This window comes from Talpa occidentalis, unplaced genomic scaffold (assembly GCF_014898055.3).
Source record: "Talpa occidentalis isolate TD23 unplaced genomic scaffold, MPIMG_talOcc4v2.1 talOcc4.6, whole genome shotgun sequence".
NCBI lineage: Eukaryota > Metazoa > Chordata > Mammalia > Eulipotyphla > Talpidae > Talpa > Talpa occidentalis.
Window position 1 is genome coordinate 11,879,593 of NW_023604972.1, and position 24,085 is coordinate 11,903,677.

The 24,085-nt window shown below is 37.0% G+C and overlaps 1 protein-coding gene across 5 annotated transcripts in view; it reads right to left on the minus strand.

The window, feature by feature from the left end:
* The window catches only part of PPARGC1A (PPARG coactivator 1 alpha), a 612,967-nt gene that overhangs the window by 23,156 nt on the left and 565,726 nt on the right, over window positions 1-24,085 (minus strand). For all 5 annotated transcript variants that reach the window (XM_054687884.1, XM_054687883.1, XM_054687885.1 and 2 more), the window contains 5 exons: window positions 16,208-16,402; window positions 14,249-14,371; window positions 13,172-13,376; window positions 7,784-7,829; window positions 7,601-7,674 (listed from right to left, as the gene is read on the minus strand). In XM_054687884.1, coding sequence (XP_054543859.1) covers window positions 7,601-7,674; window positions 7,784-7,829; window positions 13,172-13,376; window positions 14,249-14,371; window positions 16,208-16,402 — 643 coding nt within the window. The remainder of the gene's footprint in view (window positions 1-7,600; window positions 7,675-7,783; window positions 7,830-13,171; window positions 13,377-14,248; window positions 14,372-16,207; window positions 16,403-24,085) is intronic.

Sequence of the window (24,085 nt, forward strand, 5' to 3'; positions counted from 1 at the left end):
TTCTGCACAGCAAATCTGGAGAAGTGGCGCACACTCGACAGCCAGCTTTTTTAACAGTCCGTTTATTTTTTTCTGTAAGTCAGAGACAAGTTTTATTTTGTTGTGTTTTTCATTATGTGCTATAAAATGATTTTCTTAGAGGAGTTCTCTTTTGGGTTTGTTTAATTGAATGACTCTGATAAAACGGTGACTCCTTTGCTCTGCACTCTGTTTCTCTGTGCTCCACTATCTACCCGATCACGGCAGTGAGGGGGTGGTGTTGTTAAATCTGTGTATAACATCTTACAGGATCTACTGCTAAATCTGCAACCTTCTTGGGAGTTGTATTCCAGTGCGGGGTTTTTCTTGTGTCGCACACCAATGGAGGTATTTCTTAAGGAAAAACAAGGAGTAGATGAGTTTCTAATTTACTTAAAAACTCACTTAAAAATGGAGGACTGGGCAGAGAAAGGTGTGTGATCTGTTCTATGCACATATTTTAAGCCTCAAGAACTTGGAGTCACAAGAGAACAGGGATAAAATCAGTAAAAACTGCTACTGCTCCACCCATTGGTAGAATATTCTGTGGATAGAAGCTCCTCCAGTGTCCTCACCAACCTCTGTCCCACTGCCCCAGGATGCACTGGAGCTCCAGGAAAGGCAGCAGCAAACGTGTTAATCCCTTGCAGAGGGGGGCCTCCTACTCCTATACTGGCTGGCATCATTCCCGGCAAATCTAAGAGTGTCCCTGCCTTTACTACTTTTTAAGGATTTCCTATATCACACCTCATTACTGAGGAACATGCCAGCCTTGCTATAGAACTTTAGAACTTTCCTATGACATGCGTCTGATTTCCCAACTCTTGCTCATGGGAGATGAAGATATTATTAAGTGGCCCTTGTGTACATTCCCACAGAGTCAGAGCAGGAGAGGGGAGCAGCTGGGGCTGAAGGGCAACTGGCTTTCTAGGAATCTACCACACACACACCCCAAATCTGATGTGGGAGAGAATACAGCTTTGTTATCCTTGATTTAAGAGAAGCTGGATGGGACCATTTCCAGACAACTGAAGAAGAAAGGAATCATCTTACAGGCATTGGGTCAAGAAGAATGAGATTAACAGAAAATGAAAGGTATAGCTGAAATATGGGAGAAATTCCTGAGAGAGTTGCCAAACATTGGAATGGTCTGTGAGGAGAACTAGTTGGATATCCCATTCCTGGATTCTTCAGGCACAGGAATGGATTCCATAACCCGTCCAAGTCACTTTCCAGTTCTAGGATGTGATGTTGTCCTTTTAAAACCACCAACTACTTTTTTGCTTTGGTTGATTTTCCAAAAATGTCATATACAGCAAGCATATACTAAAAGGTGCAGCATATTTATTGTTAGTCCCTATTACAGCAAAATGAGCTTTTAAATGAGAAGCCCCAAAAAAGATTGTAAGACACTGCATAAAAGAATAAGAAATTATAAATTGGTTAATGAATGGACATTTTTTAAAGCATGAGGCAAGTGCAGTATATTTTGAATGACTGTCAATTTAAACTAAGGGAAAACATTAAGTGAAAAATAAGTAACACCAAATCACACATCCACTATCATCAAAACCATGGAGGGAAAATATATCAATGGGGAAAAAAATTGCTAGGGCCTAGTGTGTTAAGGTGATGAGATTGCTGATTATTTTCTCCTTCTCATTTTCCCAATTAGTTATAAAATTGTTACACTGCTGTTTATTACTTTTATAGTAATAACAATAAAACAATTTGCATATACTTATGCATAGACAAAGATATGAAATTTTGGGGCCAGCCATTTTGGTCTCCATCCAAATTCCTTCATGTCTTGTGGTTAAAACCATCATCTCATTCAGCTGACACTGCTTTGCCATTCCATTTCAAAAACAAGAAAGTCTAGACTCTGAAAATCTCCATATGCAATAGATTTAAATGCCTTCTGCCAAAAGAGCATTCTCTTTCCTCTCATCTTGCTTTACTAACAGCTATTTTGAAATCAAATTAGTTTTTACACCTGTAAAAGTGAAGTGTTTTTTTTATCAGCCAAAATGAGCTAGTTTAGGACAATCACAAAGTCAGACCAGCTGGCGATACCTAATAAAGCAAACTTCCTATCTCATCCCTCCTGTTTCCCAAAGACACTGCAGATGGGACAAGGGATTATTCTGGAGGTCTTCAAATTTTGTTGACTCCTTAGTTTTCCAGCTAAATGTTTGGAAAATTGCACTAACATTTGGGAGAGTAAAGAAAAAGAAGACATGAGAACAGCTTAATACACTTTCTCTGTCACAACCAAAACAAATTAAGGGTGTAGACCAAGGATCAGCAAATCCACATCATGAATGATGTTTCCATCCTCTCCACCCCCTGCTGTACCTATGGCAGACATCACTAATTGATCATGACAGTCCCACTGAGCACAGACTTGGCCTTAGAATTCCTCTGAACACAATGCTTCTGGCAGCCAATACCAATCAATGACACTTGGCAAGTGAAATGAAACCTATTTAACATAACAGATGTCGACCACTATCTTTAAAATTCAGGCTATAGGAAAGAGACATAATCTCTAGCTAGACAGATGCCTTGAACCCAGGGTCTACCACAGAGCTACTGTCAACATATAGCTTTTCCTCAACAATGAAAAGGGCAGACAGTCAAAAAGATAATATTTGTAAAGTATCTAACCTCCAGAATTTGTAATAGAGTAGAAGTCTCTGTTTTTGAAAGAATATCAAAGAGGAGATCTTTCTATCGTGATCTGGTAAATCCCACACCCACATCAAAGCAGCAAAAGTTTAATTTTGGGAAATTTGGGGGATTTTGCCACAAAATGAGTATATAATTTCATATGTAAGCCTCCCAAAGAGGATATAGCATTGACATTAATGAAAGGGAACAGGTAAAGACAATCAAAATATGGAAAGATGAGTTGCAAAGAACTGTGACCTCATAGATGAAGTCAACACACAATTTTATTAATTTACTAACATTTAAGGAATACTTATATATACTCAACTATATCTTGCTCATGTTTTATTTCAATTTCTCAGCAATAAAATGAGATGCAGTTATGGTTTTTGTCTTCACCGATGCATAAGGACACTGATCTTATAGAAGTTAATTGAATTAACCATACATTTAGATGGGGTTAGATACAGAATTTGAAGCCAGGATTGTCCATTATCAGAGCCAAGGTTTTACATAATATCACTAAGCTATCTACTTTTAAAAAATCATAATAGACTACTACATCTGCTTTACTGATTGTAAAATATATTAATGCAGACTGAACTGAATGAAATTGCCATTTTGGTATGACAAAAATGGTTGAATACTGGAAATTTTATGTTTCAAACTATATTTTAGTTCTTTGAGTCAAATCGCAATTTCATTAGGGTATTACAAATATGACTTCAAATTTGAGGAAAATGAGACTTAGAAAATATGAAGGATATAGAAAAGATTCTTAGCAACTTGAATATGAAAGAGATAAATTGTGAACCCCCTCTTGAATTTCCTTGCTGATTTCAGTACTCAGGCCAAATTCACTGTTACCTTACTATCCCTTTGAATATCCTGCCTTCTTGTTCTGTTACATCAGTATCTTCTCCCCTTTCCACCTGCACACTTCAAAATCTGATGCCAATGTTTCTCTCCCCAAGTCAGTTTTGCCTGTGGAGATTAGCCAGACTCCCTCCCATAGATTAATGTTGTGACCCTTCATGTTAAGTATTGGCTTAATTCTTTTTCAGTCCTTATACTTCTTTTCAATCCTCTGTGCAAATATCATACTTCACTTGAAGCCATGATATACAGGGTTCCTTTTGGTATCTTCTTTCTCCCCTTTGAGGATTTCTTTTGAGGCACATTTAATATTGGTCCTATCCTCCAAACACTATTATGCAACAAATTTTACTCAAGATTTTTGGAGGAGTTGGAGACCACAGATATCACACAAAGCTTGAAATGTCAAACCCACAATATCTCTATCAAAAAATAACTTCTTCTCTCCCAAGCTCTATCTTTTTACATCACCCTTTAGGTAGGCTCCAAGCTTCTTGCCTCCTTGAGCCTCCTCCAAGTTCGTTTTCCAGTAGCTCTAAATTCTTTCTCATATGTAATACAACTTGGCCCTATGTCAGTTTCTCTAATTTGCATTTTCACACTTAAAAACACCGTGCTTAAAAGCACCCTGGGGCACAACTCACTAAGGTGATAGCAAACTATGATAAATAGTAAATACCATTTTTCTTTCATTCTACTTGTATGATGTTTCTTATTTTCCCAACAAACTATAAGCACACAATCAAAAACAATATTTATTTAGCACATTCTATGAGCCAAGTACTATGTCCCTTATTTTACATGGATTAATCTATTAGTCTCTATGTCTTAAAACTTGCTGTATACCCCAAAAGATCCATTTTATTGCAAGCAGAGAGCCAATATTAAAAATATGTTGGTAAATTGATTTCTATTGGACCCAAGAATCTTTCAAAGTACCAAGAATCAAGGATCTAAGCTAACAAGATCAATTAGTCACTGACAGAAATAAATCCACTCTCTATATATTTAAGGATTCTAAGTATTTTTTTAAAAAGCATCTTCAATAAATCTCTTTTTGTCAATAGCATAGGCTGTGATCCTTTCAAAATGCTAACTAAATTACTTAAAATTTGGTATCTATCAATAAAAATAATCTTAAAATTTCTGGCAAGAAGAATGTAAGTAAAAATAGTTGTTTTTTTTCATGATAACAATCTCACTAATAACCACAAATTAGGAAAACATTTTAAAGGCAAAGAAGCCTAGTGCTATCAAAAAAACAATAAAGCAAGTATATCCATACAGTGCTCTTAGGGTTATAAATGGAAATACCCCTTTTGGAAATCTATGTTGTAATATATATCAGAGGTGCTAAAGATATTTATATCTTTATATTTGGTACTTATAACTAATAGGCATTTAAATAAGATTTTTAAATTATGAATAGAGATTTCCATTGCAGTGCTATTAAAAAATGGTAATATTTCAAAAACCTAAATACATAAAATGATAATATGATTAAATAAATTTAGATATTCCTACTCAAACTAATGTTATACAGCACACTACAGACATGATTAAAAAGGGTCTGATGGTGCAAACATTCCTTTTTAAAATTTCAATTGAGAAATCAGGATGCAAAATTACATATATAGGAGGCTTTCTATACCTGCAGGTCCTGGCCAGAAAATTCAACCAACCATGGACCAAAAATATGTACTATGTGGTTAAGGCTGTGATGGTTGTATCTGTACTAGACTTGAACAAACTTTTTATTTTTCTTGCCATTATTCCCTAACCAACACTAGAGTAACACTCTTCAGAGTATTTATGTTACATTAGGTGTTATCAATTAATTACCTGGTGATGACTGATAGTATGTGCAAGTATATAATGCATGGATTATATACAAATTCTATACAATTTTATAGAAAGGACTTGAGTATTGGCATATTGGGATCCTGGAACTTACTTCCTGATACTAAGGGGCAGCTGGATATTCAAAGGGATTAGAGATGTATAAAAAATAGCCATAGTAATCAATGCTGTGGATATATATTGCCAATTATTATGGTAAGCTTGTAGTTATTTGTTTGTTTGTTTTTACCCTGAGAATAATAAAAAGTATTCCCTTCATGGAAAGCTTGGTGTTTGTCTGTACTGTGAAGTTTTCTCAAGTCTCTCTAAAGCAAAGTCACTGACAAACACACACACATTCTGAATACTTCTAGTTCATAGATGCCTTTCCATGGAGCAGTTATCATAAACTCAGTAGTGTATTTCCCCAGACCAGTTAATATTTATTCTGCTGGTGGTTGCAATTATATAAGATAATACAATATCATTTAAATGAATGAAAACGGAGTGAGAAAAGTTGTTTCTATAAAAGATACAAGAAGGAAGAACTGTCAAAGCAGTTATAGATGGGAGGTATCAGAGAATACTGAGAAAACATGACGAGCTATGATTATAATTACATGAAAATATAGGATGATTTTGTACTTATACCACCACACAAATATCTTTCATTCTTTTCTTTCAAATAGCAAGAAATGAGAATTGGATACTATCTATGAAGCATTGTGCCATTTTTGCCAGAAAGATGAATAGCTCTCCAGTTAGTTAAATTCAGTTCTCCTTATTCTACCAAAAATTTGACATTCAAAGGTACATTCTCATGCTTTAATCAAAAGTAAAATGACAAAATTGTACATCCTTCAATCAACATTAGATAAACCCATGAAATACTCATTCTCATTGGTTAGAAATGAAGGATGCAACGGCATATGATACATATATAGAAAAATTGCTCATAATCACAAATGTAAATTATAATTTCTCCAGAAGTGATGTTGTATATGCTTATAAGTGAATATATATGTATATGTATAAACTATATGCATATGTAAAAATGTATATATAGTTGTATATGTATAGATGTGTAAATTTACATACACACACATAAAATAAATATAAATACCACAAAATTAACCACTCTATTGCTTGACCAAATCATGCAATCATGCAATAGACCTTTCATAAGAAGGTAATTTAGCAAACTCAAAGTGTGAAATTAAACTTAGCGACAATGATCACGGTGCGTGTAGGCACCAGAGTTCTGGTTGAAAGCCTCTTGTTTAACTTACTGTTCCTTTACCCTTATCAGCAATGGCCAGAGCTAAGAAACTTCTTGTTCAGACATCCTAGGAGTCATTTTCCAGTGGGGCTCAAGTACCTAAACCTAAAGTACTTAGTGCACAGGCACCATTTCCAACCAACTCAGAAGTCTGCCCAGGGACTCTGAGTAGTAATTTTCTCAAGGCTAGTCCACATTAAGCCTTAATGTGACTCTCTTCAGTATGTGAAGTAAAGTCTGGCTAAATGAGTCCAGAAATCAAATGCTAAAAGAAATTGATCTTTTTTACAATACAAAAGAATATATTCTTATATAATATGAATGGATATCTTTTCATCTTTCTCCTTGGTGGGAAAGATGGAAAAAAAAAATACTAGCATGTATAAGAGAATATTGTATAATGGAGAGTAGAAATATATCCCAAATGAAGCACTGGTAGTCCATGAACTTGAATTCAAACCTGTGTTCTGTGCTTTATGCACTGTGATCTTGGGCAAGTTACCTAAGATCTCTGAACCTTATTTCCTTTTACAAATGAGAAAATTATCACCATCCTCATAAGTCATTGTGAAATTTGCTGAAACCACTTAACTTCCTGGCATATTTATTAAGAAGATCAATAAATGTCAATTTCTACTCAAGTTTCGGTGTCTTAATCTTAAATGGGAATATTCGAGCCTCCAAAGCAAGTACATACGTCAGAAGGTCTGGCCCAGGTCTGATACATAATAAATGTATTATCTTAAAATAAAATAAACAACTGAAAACATTTATAGATAATGTCTTATCCAAAGTAGTTTGTACTCATTGTTAATTTCATTAATCACTAGAAAATACTGTCTACTAGTTAATACATATTACACACACACACACACACACACACACGCAGAGTTCCAAATGATATACAGGTCTTACCTGCAGTTCCAGAGAGTTCCACACTTAAGGTTCGTTCAATAGTCTTGTTCTCAAATGGGGAACCCTTGGGGTCACTGGAAGATATGGCACATTTATAAAAACAAACTGAAATGGAGTTGCTGTAGCCAAATGAATTAGAACCCCCTTCCCTTTCTGCAAATGATTACATTTCTTAATACTTACTTTGGTGACTCTGGGGTCAGAGGAAGAGTTAAAGTTGTTGGTTTAGCTAAAGGAAGAAAAAGGAAACTAATTATGAAATATTGAATGAACTTAGATTTATTTTCTATTAAAGCCTGGTTGGAAACTGGAATTTGGAAAAAAACTAAAGGAAGGAAATCCCTGAATACTGGATCCAAGTCAGACAAGAGTCCATTATGCTAAAACAAATTCCAAACAACATTTGCGTCAGTAAACTATCATTCAAAAACACATACAAAAACAGAATTTTTCCTAAAATGAGGCATCCCTATTAAGGGTACAAAATTTGCATCCCACCATCAGAGAGAAATAATGTTTTCTATTTTAATTTGGTATACAGTACACGGTTTATTTCGACAAGAAAACAGCAGAGTAACTACAAGATGACAGAACGTTATGAATATTCAGCTGATTTTTCTCCTACAATGTATAATTTTATATCTAGCCCTGAGAATAGGTTATATCTACGAGGCCAAAGCTCAAGCAATAACCGTTTCACTCGCTGAAAATTAATTTGCGAGATTATAGCAAATTGTGGACATGGATCCAGATGGCTTAAAAAGGGTTCGGATCCCCAAATTTGAGAGACTAATAAAATGAGATGCCATGTAAATCAGTAGAGAGATCCACCAACTTGCAAACAGAGCTCATTTACTTCCTTTTATGCTTCCTAAATTTTACCTCCCACAGGAGGCATTTCCCAATTATAAAGGTGGAGTAAGAATCGTCTTCTCACTTCAAAATTATAATTGCTTATCCTTGGAAGTCTTATATTTTGAACAGAAGGAAGAGAAAACATGATGAGAAATGTACTTGGGATACACATTCCCATATTGTGTATATATATATGACATTCAATAAAAAATGTATTTATGTGTACATAGGTTTATGTCAATTTTTTCTCATTAAGATAATTGCTTTCAAAAAGTCAGGTGGTATTTGCTTATGTCATGGAAATCATAGAATTTGAAACCAAAAGTTCCTTAGAATCAAATTTCTTATTTTAGGGATGAAAAACTTGAGACCTAAAGATGTTAAATGATATTCCAGAATCAGAAAACTAGTTACTGGCAGAGTTGGCCCAGAATGTGTTTCCTTTCTCTTATTATCAAAATGAATTGCATTCAATAGATTTTAAAGTAAATTAATCAACCCTAGTAATTAAGGTCCTTTGAAATGTGAAAATATTATTTATAACCAATTTAGGCTGAAATTAGGTACTTTACTAGGATAAATAGTATTTACATATTTAATATCTAGGTTTAGATTTAGTTTTTAAACAACTGAATGTTTGATCATCTATCCAATGCGTGTTCAGAAATATGAAGCTCATGCCGTCTTCTACAAATTAGGTACATTGATTGATTCTTTTTTTATTTATACAGATAAATGAACTGGCTTTTCTTTTTTTTTCCATATGTGTGCTTTAATAAGTTATTCTAAAAGAATACACTTATGGAAGAACTTTATCACTTTTTATGGAGTTTCATTAGTAATTATATAATGCAACAGGTTGTATAAAAAAATCACCAGATACGAAATATGTGGTATGTCATTCAATAAATTTACACTGAAAAATCAGCCACTCTTCAAGGAGTAGTGTAGGGTATCTGAAATGCTCATAGAAGATTCCCAAAATTCTGGTCGTTGGGTACAGGTAAGGTCAAGGACAACGGAAGAATAGGTGGGTGGTCACATATGATAAGACCAAAGGCAAAGAGGAAATAAGGGGCACAGAAAAGTCCCAGCCCCAAACCACTTGTAGGATCTAATCTCCAAAACAGCTGGTGCTCAGAATAACTACCCTTGAGAAATACTGAGTTAGTTCACTGGATGTTTAAGCCATACCCTTTCAATGACTCATTAATGGGAGATTCTTGGACCTAGGAATGCTTCTTTTCCATGCATATATTGATATTTTTGATGAAAGAGAAATTAATAAATGGATACCAACATGCACCAGAGGTCAGGTCATTATCCTAATGAACCCATAAACAGAGCGTAACACCTACGGTGTCACAGAGACACATGAACCTCAGGGAGGAAAAAATACAATGCATTAAGAAAACAGCCTCAGTAGGTCTTCTTAATTATGATCTCTTATTATTCATGTACTATTTTACTCTTAAATTTTGAATAATAAATAATCCCTGACGATGAACTTTATTTCCTGTTGTTTATTATCAGCCAGCCAAGTTTATTTAATTATTTGTTTAATTTTGACCTATAATAACTATAGGAGTTGGTTTTGTTTTTTTGTTTGTTTTGGTTTACAGGCTTTATTTCTTGTCACCAACACACACTTCTTAAAGGCCCACATGTATACAGCAGGTCTTATCTAAACAATATGTCCTTAATGGACCAATTTAACTCCTCACAGCTAAAGTTTAGAGTACTATTTAGTGGTAAGTGAATATAAAACCCTCAAAATCCAAAGAACCAACTAATACTTAAAAAAAAATTTTAAAAAATCAAGATGGGTCAGAACAAGGGAGGGAAGAGGACAAGGGACTGTGGTCACTTGTGGAGATGGGAGAGCTACATGCACTATGCCTTAGGGGAGAAGTCAAATACTGTCCAAAAATTAATAATGATGTAAGAAAATAAATAAACAAATGTAACACATTAAAAAAAAAAGAGCTATCTTTAAAATATGTGCCTCTGGGTTGGTTTCGAACTATTGCAGGGTTTCATGGAGCAGGGAGTTTAGCTCCAGAAAAGGAACAAACAACGAGAACAGGGTAGAGAGCAGCCTGGTGAGTGGCTGGGTTCACTTACTAGAGTGAAACCCTCTGGCTACCATTCACCTGAGGCCTTCAACCCCCAAGGAGTCCCAGAGTGATGGTTCTGCTTTAAGAGATATTATTCCACCTCCTGTGTATGAAGGTCAATAGAGTAAAGTGAGCAGTAAAAGAATTTGACCCATTTCAATGAACATATTTCTTTAAACTGACAGGAAGGGATGGACAGTGATTTTAAAATATTCATCAGGGAACACCTAATTGAGAGTCAATTTAAAATATTAAAAGAAGGTTCCTGAAAATCCTGGACTGATGGTAAGGTAGAGATATGAGCAGGGAAATACCAAAATACTGGGAAAGGAAATGCTTGCAATGGCAGCAACAACACTAGAGAAAGGGAAGTCTCTTCAATCTAGACCCTATCTCACTCACAAACAAAAATTAACTCAAAATGGATAAAAGACTTAGATCTAAGACCTGAAACCATAAAATACAGAGAAGACATAGGCAAAACTATCAACGACTTAGGCCTCAGTGATGTCTTTGTAGATTCATCTCCAACAGCAAGAAAAACCAAGAATATATAAATAATTGGAATGACATCAAACTAACAAACTTCTGTACAATGAAACTATCATTACTAAAATCATCATTACTAAAAAAGACACCCTAGGGAATATAGAAAACATTTGCACATAATACATTCATCTGACAAGGGTCTGACATCCAGGATCTACAAAGAACTCACACAACTCAACAAAAAGAAAACAAATAACCAATCAAAAAATGGGCAGAAAACCTACACTCTTCAAAGAAGACATAAATATGGTCAGCAGGTAAATGGAAAAATGTTCATCATCATTTATTTTCAGGAAACATAAATCAAAACCTCAATGAGTTAGCACCATGCTCAAGAGAGTGGTCCATATCAAAAAGAGTAAAAAATAATGTTGGCTAAGATATGGAGGAAAAGGAACACTTATATTCTATTGGTGGGAATGTAGACTAGTTTAGCCCCTATGGAAAACAGTATGGTGGTTTCTCAAAATATTAAAAATAGATCTTCCAGATGTTTCATCCATTCCACTAAGTTTCTACCAGAATATGCAAAAGCATTAACTGGAAGAGGTAACACACACTCCTATGTTCCCTGCAGCACTATTTACCATAGTGAAGTTAGGGAACCACCTAAGTGCCTACAGACAGATGAGCAGGTCAGGAAGATGTTGCGTACACACGCAATGGGATCTTATTCAGCTATAAAAGAAAGATAAACTCTTGCCATTTGCCAACAACATGAATGGAACTGGAGGGGATAATGCTCAGCAAAATCAGTCAGAAAGAGAAATACCAGCTGGTTTCACTTAAATGTGGAATACAGAGAAACCAAACAAAGGGTCAGATAAAAATCAAATCAATAACAAACCCTAGAAATCAGACTGCTGAGCTGGGCCTACCAGAGTGGGAGGAGGCTGGTGGAGGGCAGAGTGGGGAGCAAGCACAGTGGACTACGGTGGAGACCGAAGGGCGTCTTGGTGAGTGTGGTGTGGTAATGGATATCTGAAGGATGTGATTTTGTATCTTTAAATCATATACAATCTTGAAACCCAATGTTATCTCAAAAAGAAAATCATCTTTATTCCAGGTGTCTGAATAAAAAGGGAAAAATTGTAAAAACTAAAAATAAAAGCACAATATAACTGTAAGACCTAAGGCGGCTTCAAATCAGAGTTAGGGAGTACCTACCACACTGAAGTATGAAGGGGAAATTGGGGAAACAAGAGGAAAAGCAGTGATGGCTATTTATAGCTGGTATTTTAATGTCTGCCTATTTCCACTGGATACAATGTTAGAATTGGTGGTAAAGTGCAAGACGACCTATTGCAAAGCAACAACTTTCAACAAGCTCTTTTGGGGCAACTAAGACTACAGGGAAGGATCCAAACACAAAGAAAATCACATGTCTACCAGGGGTTCCCAGAATTAACCTGACCTACATCAGAAGTACCAGACTTTTAGTAACAGAAGGGGAAAAAGAAAAATCAATCCAGATGTTTAGTTTAATTGAGGCAATCCTTTGTTTAATAAAGAAGACATTTCTTTTAAATTCCAGGAATTTCTGAAGCCTTATTTACAAAAGATTTCTGTCAGCATAACGTGTGGTCTTAAAATAAATCACTTAATAAATGGGGGAGGCCCTAAATACTATGTGCTACTATTTGCTGTAGTATACACAGCAAATTGACAAAGGCTTGTTTTTTTTTCCATTTGGGGGATGGAAAAACTAAAAGCTCTTTCATGAATTGGCTGGCCAGGTTTGCTACAAGTTCAATTACCTCAGCTCTTCAGCCATTCATAGAAACCTCACCTCATGTTGCCTTTTCCCCACTTCCAACCCCCTCCCTCACACCCAGCTAACATTTCGGGGGCCCCTTGGTGATTGTGAATCAGGCTGCAGATCAGCTGAACAAGATCCAGACGACCTGTGTCCAGGAGACCTGTGTCTCCCCATCTCCTATAAAGTGCTCAATTCTTCCTGCAGAGACCGGGCTGCCCCAGAAGCCAGCTGGGCATCTCAGCCCAGTGTGAGCTTGCACGCCTGTGGCCTGTGTTCAGGTCCCCAACCTACCTTGTAAATGTTGCGACTGCGATTGCGTGTGGGACTTCTTTTTGGAGGTGCTTTTGTCTCTGCTGCTGTTCCTGTTCTCTGTGGGTTTGGTGTGAGGAGGGTCATCGTTTGTGGTCAGATACTTGAGAAGCTCTGAGCAGGGACGTCTTTGTGGCTTTTGCGGTTGACAAATGCTCTTCGCTTTATTGCTCCATGAATTCTCGGTCTTAAAAACAAGGCATAAAGAAAGCTAAAATTAGTGAACTGAACCTTATCAGAATGGATATAGGTTTTCTGAAGAGATGAGATTTTCAATGAAGTGTTCAGTCTAAGTGTACTAGATCTATGAGCTGTGAATAATTGTTTGCAGAACAAGGAAAGAAAATTACATTTAAAATTCCTAAATGACATTTATGCAGCTTTTTATTTCATTTCTCCTACATTTCAATGTTCCTACTCAGCAACATGTAACTAACAAGACCCTACAGCGCCTTTACTGTGAATAAAAAAAAAAAAAAATAAGCTGGTTTAAACCTTAATTTGCCACTGATTGCTGGAGCCCAGTATTCGCAATTCTCTTAAGTACCCCTTAACGCTCCGTTTTCACTCACAGTGAATGGCAAGACAAACATTGTTTAATACAGCCCGCTAACCGAATTATGTCATTGCCAGCATTCCATCCAATTAATGGCAGAGATAGATCTTTTGCGGTGATTCCAGAGCAATCTTTCTCAGGTTAGACAGCTGGCAGAACGGCAATCCTGCATCTTAAAGTCACTCGTAGATAATACCAGCCTATCAGCAAATTTTATTGTAAGCCATGCTGCTGCATGTATTAAAAAAAAAGTGGGCAGCAGAATAGCAGAAGGTAAAACTTCCCTTCCAATTACCCAAAGACAAAGAATAAACGAACTCTTCCTAGTTTAAAGTAACCACACTGCTGCTTTTGGAAACTCATTTCATAATCTGTTTCAGCATTTCTGAAGCAAAAGGCAAGATCTCAGGGAAATTGAGCCCTATAAACTTATCATCTGTTTTGGAGCTTCAAGCTAAAACCCTCATTCCTTTCCCTCCTGTATTAAAAAGTGGACACTGTACCTTAACAACTGCAGGGTTTGCTCTTGTCCTGTGGTTATGGTTTGCATAGTTCTGGGTGCTGAGACCACTGCATTCATTGTAACTTAGCTGAGTGTTGGCTGGTGCCAGTAACAGCTTCTTAAGCTAGAAACATATCAGAGAAGGGGAAGCGAGAGAAGTTATGTGTCTTTTAAGCATTCCAATAAGCTATTGAAATTTTAAACTTTAATTAATTATAGCTATAAAATTAATTCTATCACTGCTTAATTATATTGCATCTTAGCATAATCGTGCTAATGGAAATGTATTTTTTAAAAGTAAGAAAAATTTTGGCATCACACTGCCAACTGAGAAGGTTTCTTACACGTAAGAATTAGTATTGTCTACCTTAGGTTTCCTTTTAGATAGAAGGATCATTGGAAAGAGATTTTTAAATAACAAGTAGATGAGAGAAACTGCCTTGCTAAATGAGAACTTGGGGAGTAGGGTGGGGTGTGTGTACATTTCCCCCTCAATAACCCAAATGAATCAAGTGGCAATAAATGAAAGACCCTCTCATGCTTCAAATATGTTTCACAATCAATTATGAAAATTTACTGATTCAAAGAATATTTGGGAGGAGAATGCCTATTGCTAACAGGGACTTGGAGTAGATAAAGTCTGGAAGGGTGGGTTCTGCTCATGTCTCTTGGGCTCTGTTTCTTCATTTGACTTGATAGACTCCTAGGACCTCCCTGTGGCAACAGACAGTATGACAAAGTCCACAGCCACTCATGTTTGAGCCCATTAGGTGATGAAAATCATCTGGTATCAATGCAAAGAAAACAGGGGATAAGACAGCAAAATCCACGGCATTAACAAATAGAGGAATCAGAGAATAACTAAGTAGCAATTATTGATGACCTCGTGTTCTGTAGACCAGAAATCTCAAAACGTAAAGGACTATAAATGGGATCTCCATGTTTTCATGGAGTGTCTTTAACATTTAAAACCTCAGAGATGTGGAAAGAAACAACCTGTAGGGGCATAGCTAGGTGTGTTATTAGAGTGGAGTGAGCCACTCCATAATTTGCATCATGCGCTCTTACATGAAATTATAGCAAGTGACAAATAGTTACCATGGATGAGAAGGTAAACTGTGTGTTAGAACTACCAAAATTCTTGTCAAGCACTGCATAGAAAGGAAAATTCACTCTTCACTGCCAACAAATTCATTCTTCATTGCCTACCATAAATTAAGGTAACTTGGGTTGCAAATTTGGTATTATTTTTCAATCTTCAAAAAAAAATGATGGATCTAAAGACTTAAAATATCATGTACTCCTCTATCTACCTCTGTTTCTAGAGACACCTATATAAAGAATAAAAATTATAAGCAGTCCTCTTGGTACTCAGAAAAATACTAATCTCATAATGTGAAGACTATAACTAAAAATGTTAATTATTAATGAATTTATCATGAAAAACATGAAAAAGACTAAATCTCCAACCATAAGGAATTGCTTAATAAATTAGGCCATTTCCAAATAGTCAAATACTATGCAACTATTAAAATTATGCATCTATTTTAAATTCACCAACATGTTAATGATATATTCAAAATAAGAGGCAATATCAATCATTGTTATATTAGAGGTTATTTGAAATTAGAGGTGAATGCATCACCTGTCCTTTGTGGTTATCTACATTTTCCAAGTTTCTACCTTGAACATAAATATAACCAAGAAATAAAAATACACACACACGTAAACTACAAAATACACATTTTTGAAAACACCTGTAGTGTGATCACACAAAGACAGCTTTATCAATATTTTGAAACAAAGAATCACACAATTTTGCAACTCTGAGTGTGCTTGGGGATTATTTTAGCATCAGTCTAAATTAAACATCCAAACCTTATCGTCACTACATCATACCCATGTAGCGGGTAGCCAGAGGCAACTCCAATTCCTGCTAAACAGTGGGAAGGGTTCTTACTAGAGACGGCTCTTCTGCCTCCTGAGGTGGAGGGGTGCCGTCAGGCATGGAGGAAGGACTAGCCTCATTCCCCGTGGTCACATCTCCATCTGTCAGCGCATCAAATGAGGGCAATCCGTCTTCATCCACAGGGAGACTGTCCAGTGTCTCTGTGAGGACTGCTAGCAAGTTCGCCTCATTCTCTTCATCTATCTTCTGCCAAAACAGAAGACATGAGTGAGTTGACATTGAAGTGGGACATGCTACTTATTAATCAGCATAAACTGATCATGTTTCACAAAATGAATAAACAGTATATGAAATTTTGAAAGGTCGGGCCAGAATACAAAAGTTATATCTTACTCAAGCTCCAAATTCTCTTTTAGTCTCAGTCACTCCATTAATACCTCTACTGTCCAGATCTCTGTCAAGCTGTCCAATATAGCAAAGTATTAGGTCAGTGCTTAATATTCTATATTTTGTGCCGTGTTCACAGTCATTTTTCACATGTTTTGTCTTGTTTCCCTAACAGATTTAGAGAATCTTGGGGTTTCAGAGAACGTTAGCCATCATCTGTTTCATCTTCAGATACATTGTTACAATCTATTATACAGCACACCCATAAAAACTTTCGAGAACCCTCTGCTTGAATACCACCAAAAACAGAAACTCTACCAAGAGAAATTATACACCTTCATGATTTCAATTATAATCTCATCACTGAATATGCCACTGTCATTTATTTCTCTCCCTGACATCTCTCCCAACTTCAATAATAAATCTATAGCTGCCTACTGGACATTTCCACCTGACAAGAGGCTTTTCACTACAAAACGACTATTTCTCCTGACTTTCCGAGTTTGGGTCACTGTTCTTTAGACCTAACCTCTGGGATTACATTTAGGCCTTTTTTATCAAGTTGGTCACTAAGTAGGGTCTTTGTAACCTCTCTTAAACGCATTCACTTCTTACCAGGGGGACATTCCTAGTGCAACAGTACTTTTCACAGGGGGGTCCCACAAACTTAGCCCAACTTCCTTTCCCACCTCCACACTCGATTCCAGCAGCATGCCCAGGGAAAGCACATCTTCAGCTATTCATTCCACAAACATTTTGAACACCTCTCTATGCCAGAACAAGGCTAGGTATTAGAGACACAAAGAGAAATAAAGCTTTGCCCCTCTGAGAACCCCCAGAGGAAGGAAAAAAGAGGCAAGCAATTTATTATAAAGGAGGATGTTTATCTCAGCACTCTGTACACACACTTTCAAGAGCTCCCAAACTGGAGCTTATTTTGCTCCTGGTTTATAGGGGGATGTGATATAGTCTCTGCACACAGAGTATATTCAGTGTACCAATGCACAGTGCCAAAGCTAGACACCCAGTGTAGACAGGAGTTTGATTATTTGCTGAATAATTCACTGGTCTCCAGTAATTGCCTTACATGTATGTTATGCAGATCACTTTCTTTTTCTTCTGTTAGCATTTCATGTTGTTTGTCCAATGTGACCGCTTCATACGTCTTTTTTTAAGTTCTGTACGCTATGACATTAACAATATCGGCTAAATTATCCCATACAGATTCTATTACAAAATGCACCTAAGCTGCTGTCATCTAATGAAGCCAGCAGTGCCCACACTTCCTTCTTTCCAGCACTGAACTCCAGTTAATTGACCTGACAAAATTACAAGAATCACAGAATAAGACAGCTAATCAGAAAATCAAATTGTATTACTAGAGAAATTAAGCAGGCCTTTATCACGTATACATTCTATTTTCACATAAAAATTGTTTTTACTCATTACTGATGAGTCTCCATCCAGGAATAAAACCACAGACTTCGTTCTCTTTTGGATTTGAGAGGCCAAGAAGAGGCGTTTGTACTCAGAACAGACTTTACTCGAAACCTTTTTCATTTGCATAACACATCTGCCTAACACCCCTGGACTTGACGTTGTGAGTCAAGTGGTTTTGAACACACAGGTGGATTAGGAAGAGGGTACATCCTAATCAGTAGGGGTGAAATCCTAGCTTCAAAATGATACCACTTCTTTCCATAAATTTCAAATTCCTTAAAATCCAAATTGCTCAATTCAATTTTTAAAAAAAGCTTCGTCATGACTCCCCCTTTAGCTCAATTCAATTTTTAATAAAAGCTTGTTGAGCATCTCTCTATTCTCCTCAATTCCTCTGGATTATGCCCATGTAAACTAAATAATAAAGATACTACAATGACTTTCCTTATCTTCTACCCAGGATCATAATCTGAAGATTGGAATCCCAAGATTCCAATCCTCCCCTTTTCACTGAAATTTAGATTTCCCCACCTACCAATACCCAAATATCAGTTATTAAACTGCCCTGAAAAAATTATATTTAAATTAAATAACTATTATTTTAAGTCATCTCAAAATCATGAGGTTTTATATTAATATAAGTATCTACATATTATCTAATACAAATAATATTTGGAATGATGTCAAGCATACACTCCCTCCCACCATGCTCATAATCATACACACACTTTCAGTGAATTGTACAATTTTTCCACGTATCCTGATTTTCAAAAGGCTTCTTTCACAGAAGTTCAAAAATAGCTCAAGAAAAGAAGTTAAGAATGTTTACCAATAAATGAGTAATTTTGTTTATCCCGATTTAAATTTTGTGTTTGGCGTTCTACCCTTACTAGCGACCTTTATTTGCTTTCAATCACATAATACAATAGCGCCTTAGCTCTATCCCTAGTGTAAACAAACTACGATAATTCCAATCAAGTCAAAATGACAAAGAACACGTAAATTAACTAGTTTTCTCCAATTTCTTTAATAAGGCTGTGTGAATGTAAACCAAATACAATGGCAGAAATATTGGAGCCTGATAATGTCATAATTAATTTACAAGATCTGATTAAACCACCAACAATTTTAATTCTCCTCTGTAGTGGAACTGCAATGGGAGGGGAGGGTTTGTGGGATGGTGCTCAGCACTGTGTTTTGGATGTGCATATGAGAGTGTGTGTGTGTGTGTGTGTGTGTGTGTGTAAGAGTTGGAATAAGAGGGTACAACAGGCTGGTATTCAGCCTGTATGGGGAGGGGACTGTAATCACTATTTATACTCAAGGTTTAAATGAATGATTATTTAACAATTTTTATGATCATGCCTGTATATGGGTGACTCCCAGGGGTGCTCAAGACTACTAGTTGTAGTGAGGTTCTTGAATTAAGGAAGAAAAGAATGTTACATCAGGGTCTCTGAGTTTTCTTTAATCACAGAGATTAAAAGAAAGAAACTTTCTTTTTTTAAAAGAAAGTTTGATATTTACCAATTACATTTTTGTGTTGAAGCTCAAAAGATGTCCCTATATGTAAAGTTGAGTGGACGCTGCCCCTTCACCATGGCAATTTCAATTAGTTCAGCACGAGTTTCAACAATCACATACCCCAGAGAAGGCAATGGATGTGACAAAAAGGACTCTGTTAAACAATTAATGTCACTTTCCATTATTGCTTTGGTCCCAATTTACAGAGCAAATAAATCAAAGTCACCGCAGATGAAGCACACTGGTCTACTAACACATGTCTGTTCACAGGTGACAGGGTATGAAACCACATTAGTCAGGAAAGTGACATTGCAAGATAACCTTCCAAAGACACGGCTCGGAGACTGCTTTCTAATTATCCGAAATGACTGTTTTTTTTTTTTCCAAAAATATACTTATTAGCTCCACATATGTTTAAAAAAAGGAAAGCAAAGAAGAGGCAAGAAAGAGCAGTTCACCCATTGGAAAGTGATCTAAAGACACACAGACTAAGCTCTAACTTGCAGCTGGCAGTGGTGGAAGAAGAGGAGGTCGGGCACAGGCTGGTGGGTTTTCCACAGAGCTCAGCGCCTCTCCAGCAGTATTTTCCAAGGTGGGTTTCAGCCTTGTGCTCTCCTTACACAATGTGTCTGTCACTATTCTTCTGACCTAAATGTTCTCCCAACCTGTGTGACTGTAACACTTCACTCTCTAAGGGATCTCTTGGAATAAAAAAGGCACATCAACACAACTCACTTAAGGTGTAAAGAATACCCAGTGACAGATGAGACACACACCTATCTTAACAACCCAAAATTTAGAACATGCAACAATTCTGAAGCACATCATTCATCAAGGATAATGCGGGACAGTTCATCCCTGCTCTTTGGGACTCACCTGTCCCCCTATCCTCTGGGATCTGCACTAGTTGTGATAGGATTCCAAAAGCTACCCTTGAAAGAAAGTAGATTCTGCTCCTTCAGAGGCTCAGAGTCACCTCAAGATGGACATTTGGGTCCAATATTACAGCACTAAGCCATCTTTCTTTGTGAGCAAATTGGCAAAAGGATCTTCCAACTGGCTACCCATGGTGGGGCAGATAGCACATCCAATTCACCCAAATGCACACCGGGAGTGAAGAAATCCACTAAATTAAGGGGGAGATGAGAGATCCTGAGATGTTAACTCTACCTGAAGGAAGAATCACAATGAAAACGGCATGTGGTATCCCAAAGATTTTTAAATGCGGGCTATTATGGAAGGACCATGCACTGCTTATGATAGTAATTTTTTCCACATCTTGTAGAATTGCAATTACACTCTGCGTCCCCAGATTCTCACACTCGCTTGATCTCTGTTTGATAAAAATAGTTTAATAGCCATTTAATCACAGCTTCATTATCTTAGCTCTCTTAATGCGAATTAGGCCAGGAGAATTCTTGCTTCCTCATTATTCAAATCATCAATAAGAAGGAAACAGTGGGGTCTTCTTATCACTCATTAATCAGTTTCAGTATCTTAGGTACTGTTTACACAGAGATCAGTCTGTGTGAGAGGTCACTTGACCTCTCTGAGTCTCTATTTTTTCTATATAAGATTTCAGATTATTATCTGTCTAATTCCTCCTGTAGAATTTTTCTGCATTCATGATTAATAGGGAGGAAAAAAACGTTGATAAAGTCCTGAGAATTCTTCAGAAAGGCACTCAATAAACATTTCCAAAGTATCTGCCCATCATCTTGATTAACCGTATTTGAATTTCATTCTTTGAGCACAATCTACTTCAGACACATTCAGCCCTGGGCCAGCTTCCCCCCAAATACCCAGCATGCCTTGGGTTTCCTCCTTGGCCCCATCCTGCTGATTTGGAAGCAGCTAATGAAGACAAAATTAACTCCTACTTTAAGTGAGGCCTAATTAGGAAGTGAAATCTGCTAGAGTAACATCTGGTAATGTATTCTGAAGCCAAATATAAATGACATTTTTGGATTATCCACTATTTTGGATTATTTGTTCTACTAGCCCCTATGAGTTGAAATAAATAAAAGAGAAAGTAATTTTTGCTGTAGATTCAGGGTTCAAATAAGGAATACAGTTGATCGTACGGGTCCCTTTCCTGAATCCTCATACAGTGCAAAAAGGCAAAAATTGATTGTATGTGTGAATGTTGGTTTTGATGTTTATGTTTGATATGAGATTTGCAAGAAGCTGACTTCAAAGTCAAAAGAAAAAAAATCTTCTTCTGAAATGAAAAAAACAATGGCTTGGATTAGGCCATTGAATTAGAATTTGTGTCTGTCCACTGTGTATAGTCTGACCCTTTGCTGAAGAACAAATATTTTGAATGCCCAATTTCTTTTTATTTTAAAGATTTATTTATTTATGCATACAAAAACCAGGGTATAGCCAGAGGTGCAGGGGATGAGAGGATTCACCAGAGACAGAGTGGGGAACAGAAAAGGCAGATCGACTGAAATGCACTGCTGAAGGGAGCAGTGGGCGAGTCAGGAGAGGTCTGCTGCACCATGTGAGTAGCAGGGGATTGATCCCTGGCCAGGGGACTGAACTCGTGCTGCAGTGGCTGTGGATAGCTTCATAGACTGTGTCTTAACCCCTTGCGCCACCAGGGAAGCCCTGAATACCCAATTTCAAACAACTCTCTGCTCTCTGCTCTCTGCTCTCTGTCTCTCTCTGCCTCTCCCTCCCCTTGGATGCACCACTTCATACTGTGGGTTGTCTTCCTTCTCTTACACCCAGGCCCAATTACCAACAACATGGTACCCCATGATATACTGCAACATGGTACACCTTCTCGTACCCCAACAGAATATGGGTGGAACTCCCACCTGGTACTTGTTTAGATTGCAAACTCCTGCCCTGTTCAATAGGAAGAGTCCCCAAAATAACCCACTAACTTTTTGTTTAACCTATGGAACAAAGAACTTTAAAAAGGGATGAGAACTTGAAGGTAGAAAAAAAAAAATGACAGAACACTCAAACCTATATGTGCAACAAAAAACTAATCAAGTTCATAAAAGACTACCTTACATTAAATCATGCATTCCATATTAAAAATAATTTTGCATCTATGCATTTCTTAAAAATACCCTGGGAGTTACTATATTCCCCTATGTCCATGGAGAGATAAGTACTTTATGTGGCAATATATTTGCCTTGTCACACACCAAAGCTGGTAGAATTTAAGGCTGTACTAACACAGTGGTAAAGTAGAAAGAACGCAAATTTTAATGTCACTATCTGGGTAACTCCCCATGGACATATAGGCTAATTAAAATATTATGTGTATAAATGTATCTATACATCCCAAGCCTTCCCAACACAAACAAGTGCACATATTTAAAACAGTATCTACATACATGTATGGCTCAATCTCTTGAGTGAATTCTCACGTCTTTACTATAGTTGACTCTAAGTCAACTAATCAGCACATGTGTTCTCGTCCAATTATCCACTCCAAGTAAAGCAATAGTCAAAATAAAAAAAGATATGAAGCAATGGAATGAACAAACAAAATACCCACAGATAATTCCTGACAAAATTAAATAAGAATTAAATGGAAATAAATGCAACAAAGCTGAGATAGCTCCTCCTGAGATATATGTTGACCTGGGATACATGCTCCTGTTTAAGGAGGCAAACAAAGAATGTTCAATCTTGTACTTAGAGTTCTTTCTAACTAACAGCTGATAATATGAGTTAATAAGCAGATACTGGAATATGGAATTCATTCTTCTGAAAAGGTCACATGGGCCAAAAAATATAAATACCAAGATTTAAGAGAAAGACCCAAGAATGCTTGCATTTCATAATGTAAAGAAGAAGCTACTTAGTTGTGCCATTAAACAGGTTTAACAGACAGAAAAAAGGTAGTGAGGCATTCTGTGTGTTCTTCGGTTTAAGCTAAGAGAGCATCCGGGCACTGTGAAAAGAACACAAGGCTGGAGGTCAGAATTGGTTTTGTTCCCCTTCACACCACTAGTTGTATGGCCTCAGCTGAAGCCTTGACTCTGGCTGATCTGCATGTTCTTTTTTTCACCCTTTTTAAAATTATTTATTTATATACATATTTTATATTATTGTTAATTTTTGGACGAAGTTTGATTTCTCCTCTCAGATGTAGTCCCCATAAAATTCCCACCCCAAGTGCCCCATGAACCATCACCATAGTATCCCACAGGCTCCTACATGCCTTCCCTGTTTTCTCCCTGACACTCACCAACTCATCCCAACAGTCAATTCTCAGTGCAGGAGACTTGGTGATTCAGAGGAAACCTCAGCCATCCCAGGCCTCTCTTCTCACCCAGTACTCCATGGCATCCCATGGTTCGAGAAGTCAAAAACCCTAAGCAGAACCTACTAACCTAGGGTCACCATGTCATGTACTGTCCAAGTCAGAAGCCCTCTGGGTGGGTACTATAATCACCCACCCAGAGTTTAATCCTGACTATGTAGGGCTGACTAGGAGATGGTTGGATCCCCACATTAGTCCTACCTCAGCTGGTCCCATTTATCTGTCTGAATCCATCCCTACCATTGGGAGCTCATCTCTAGTCCACAAAAAGGCCAAGCATCCTCCTG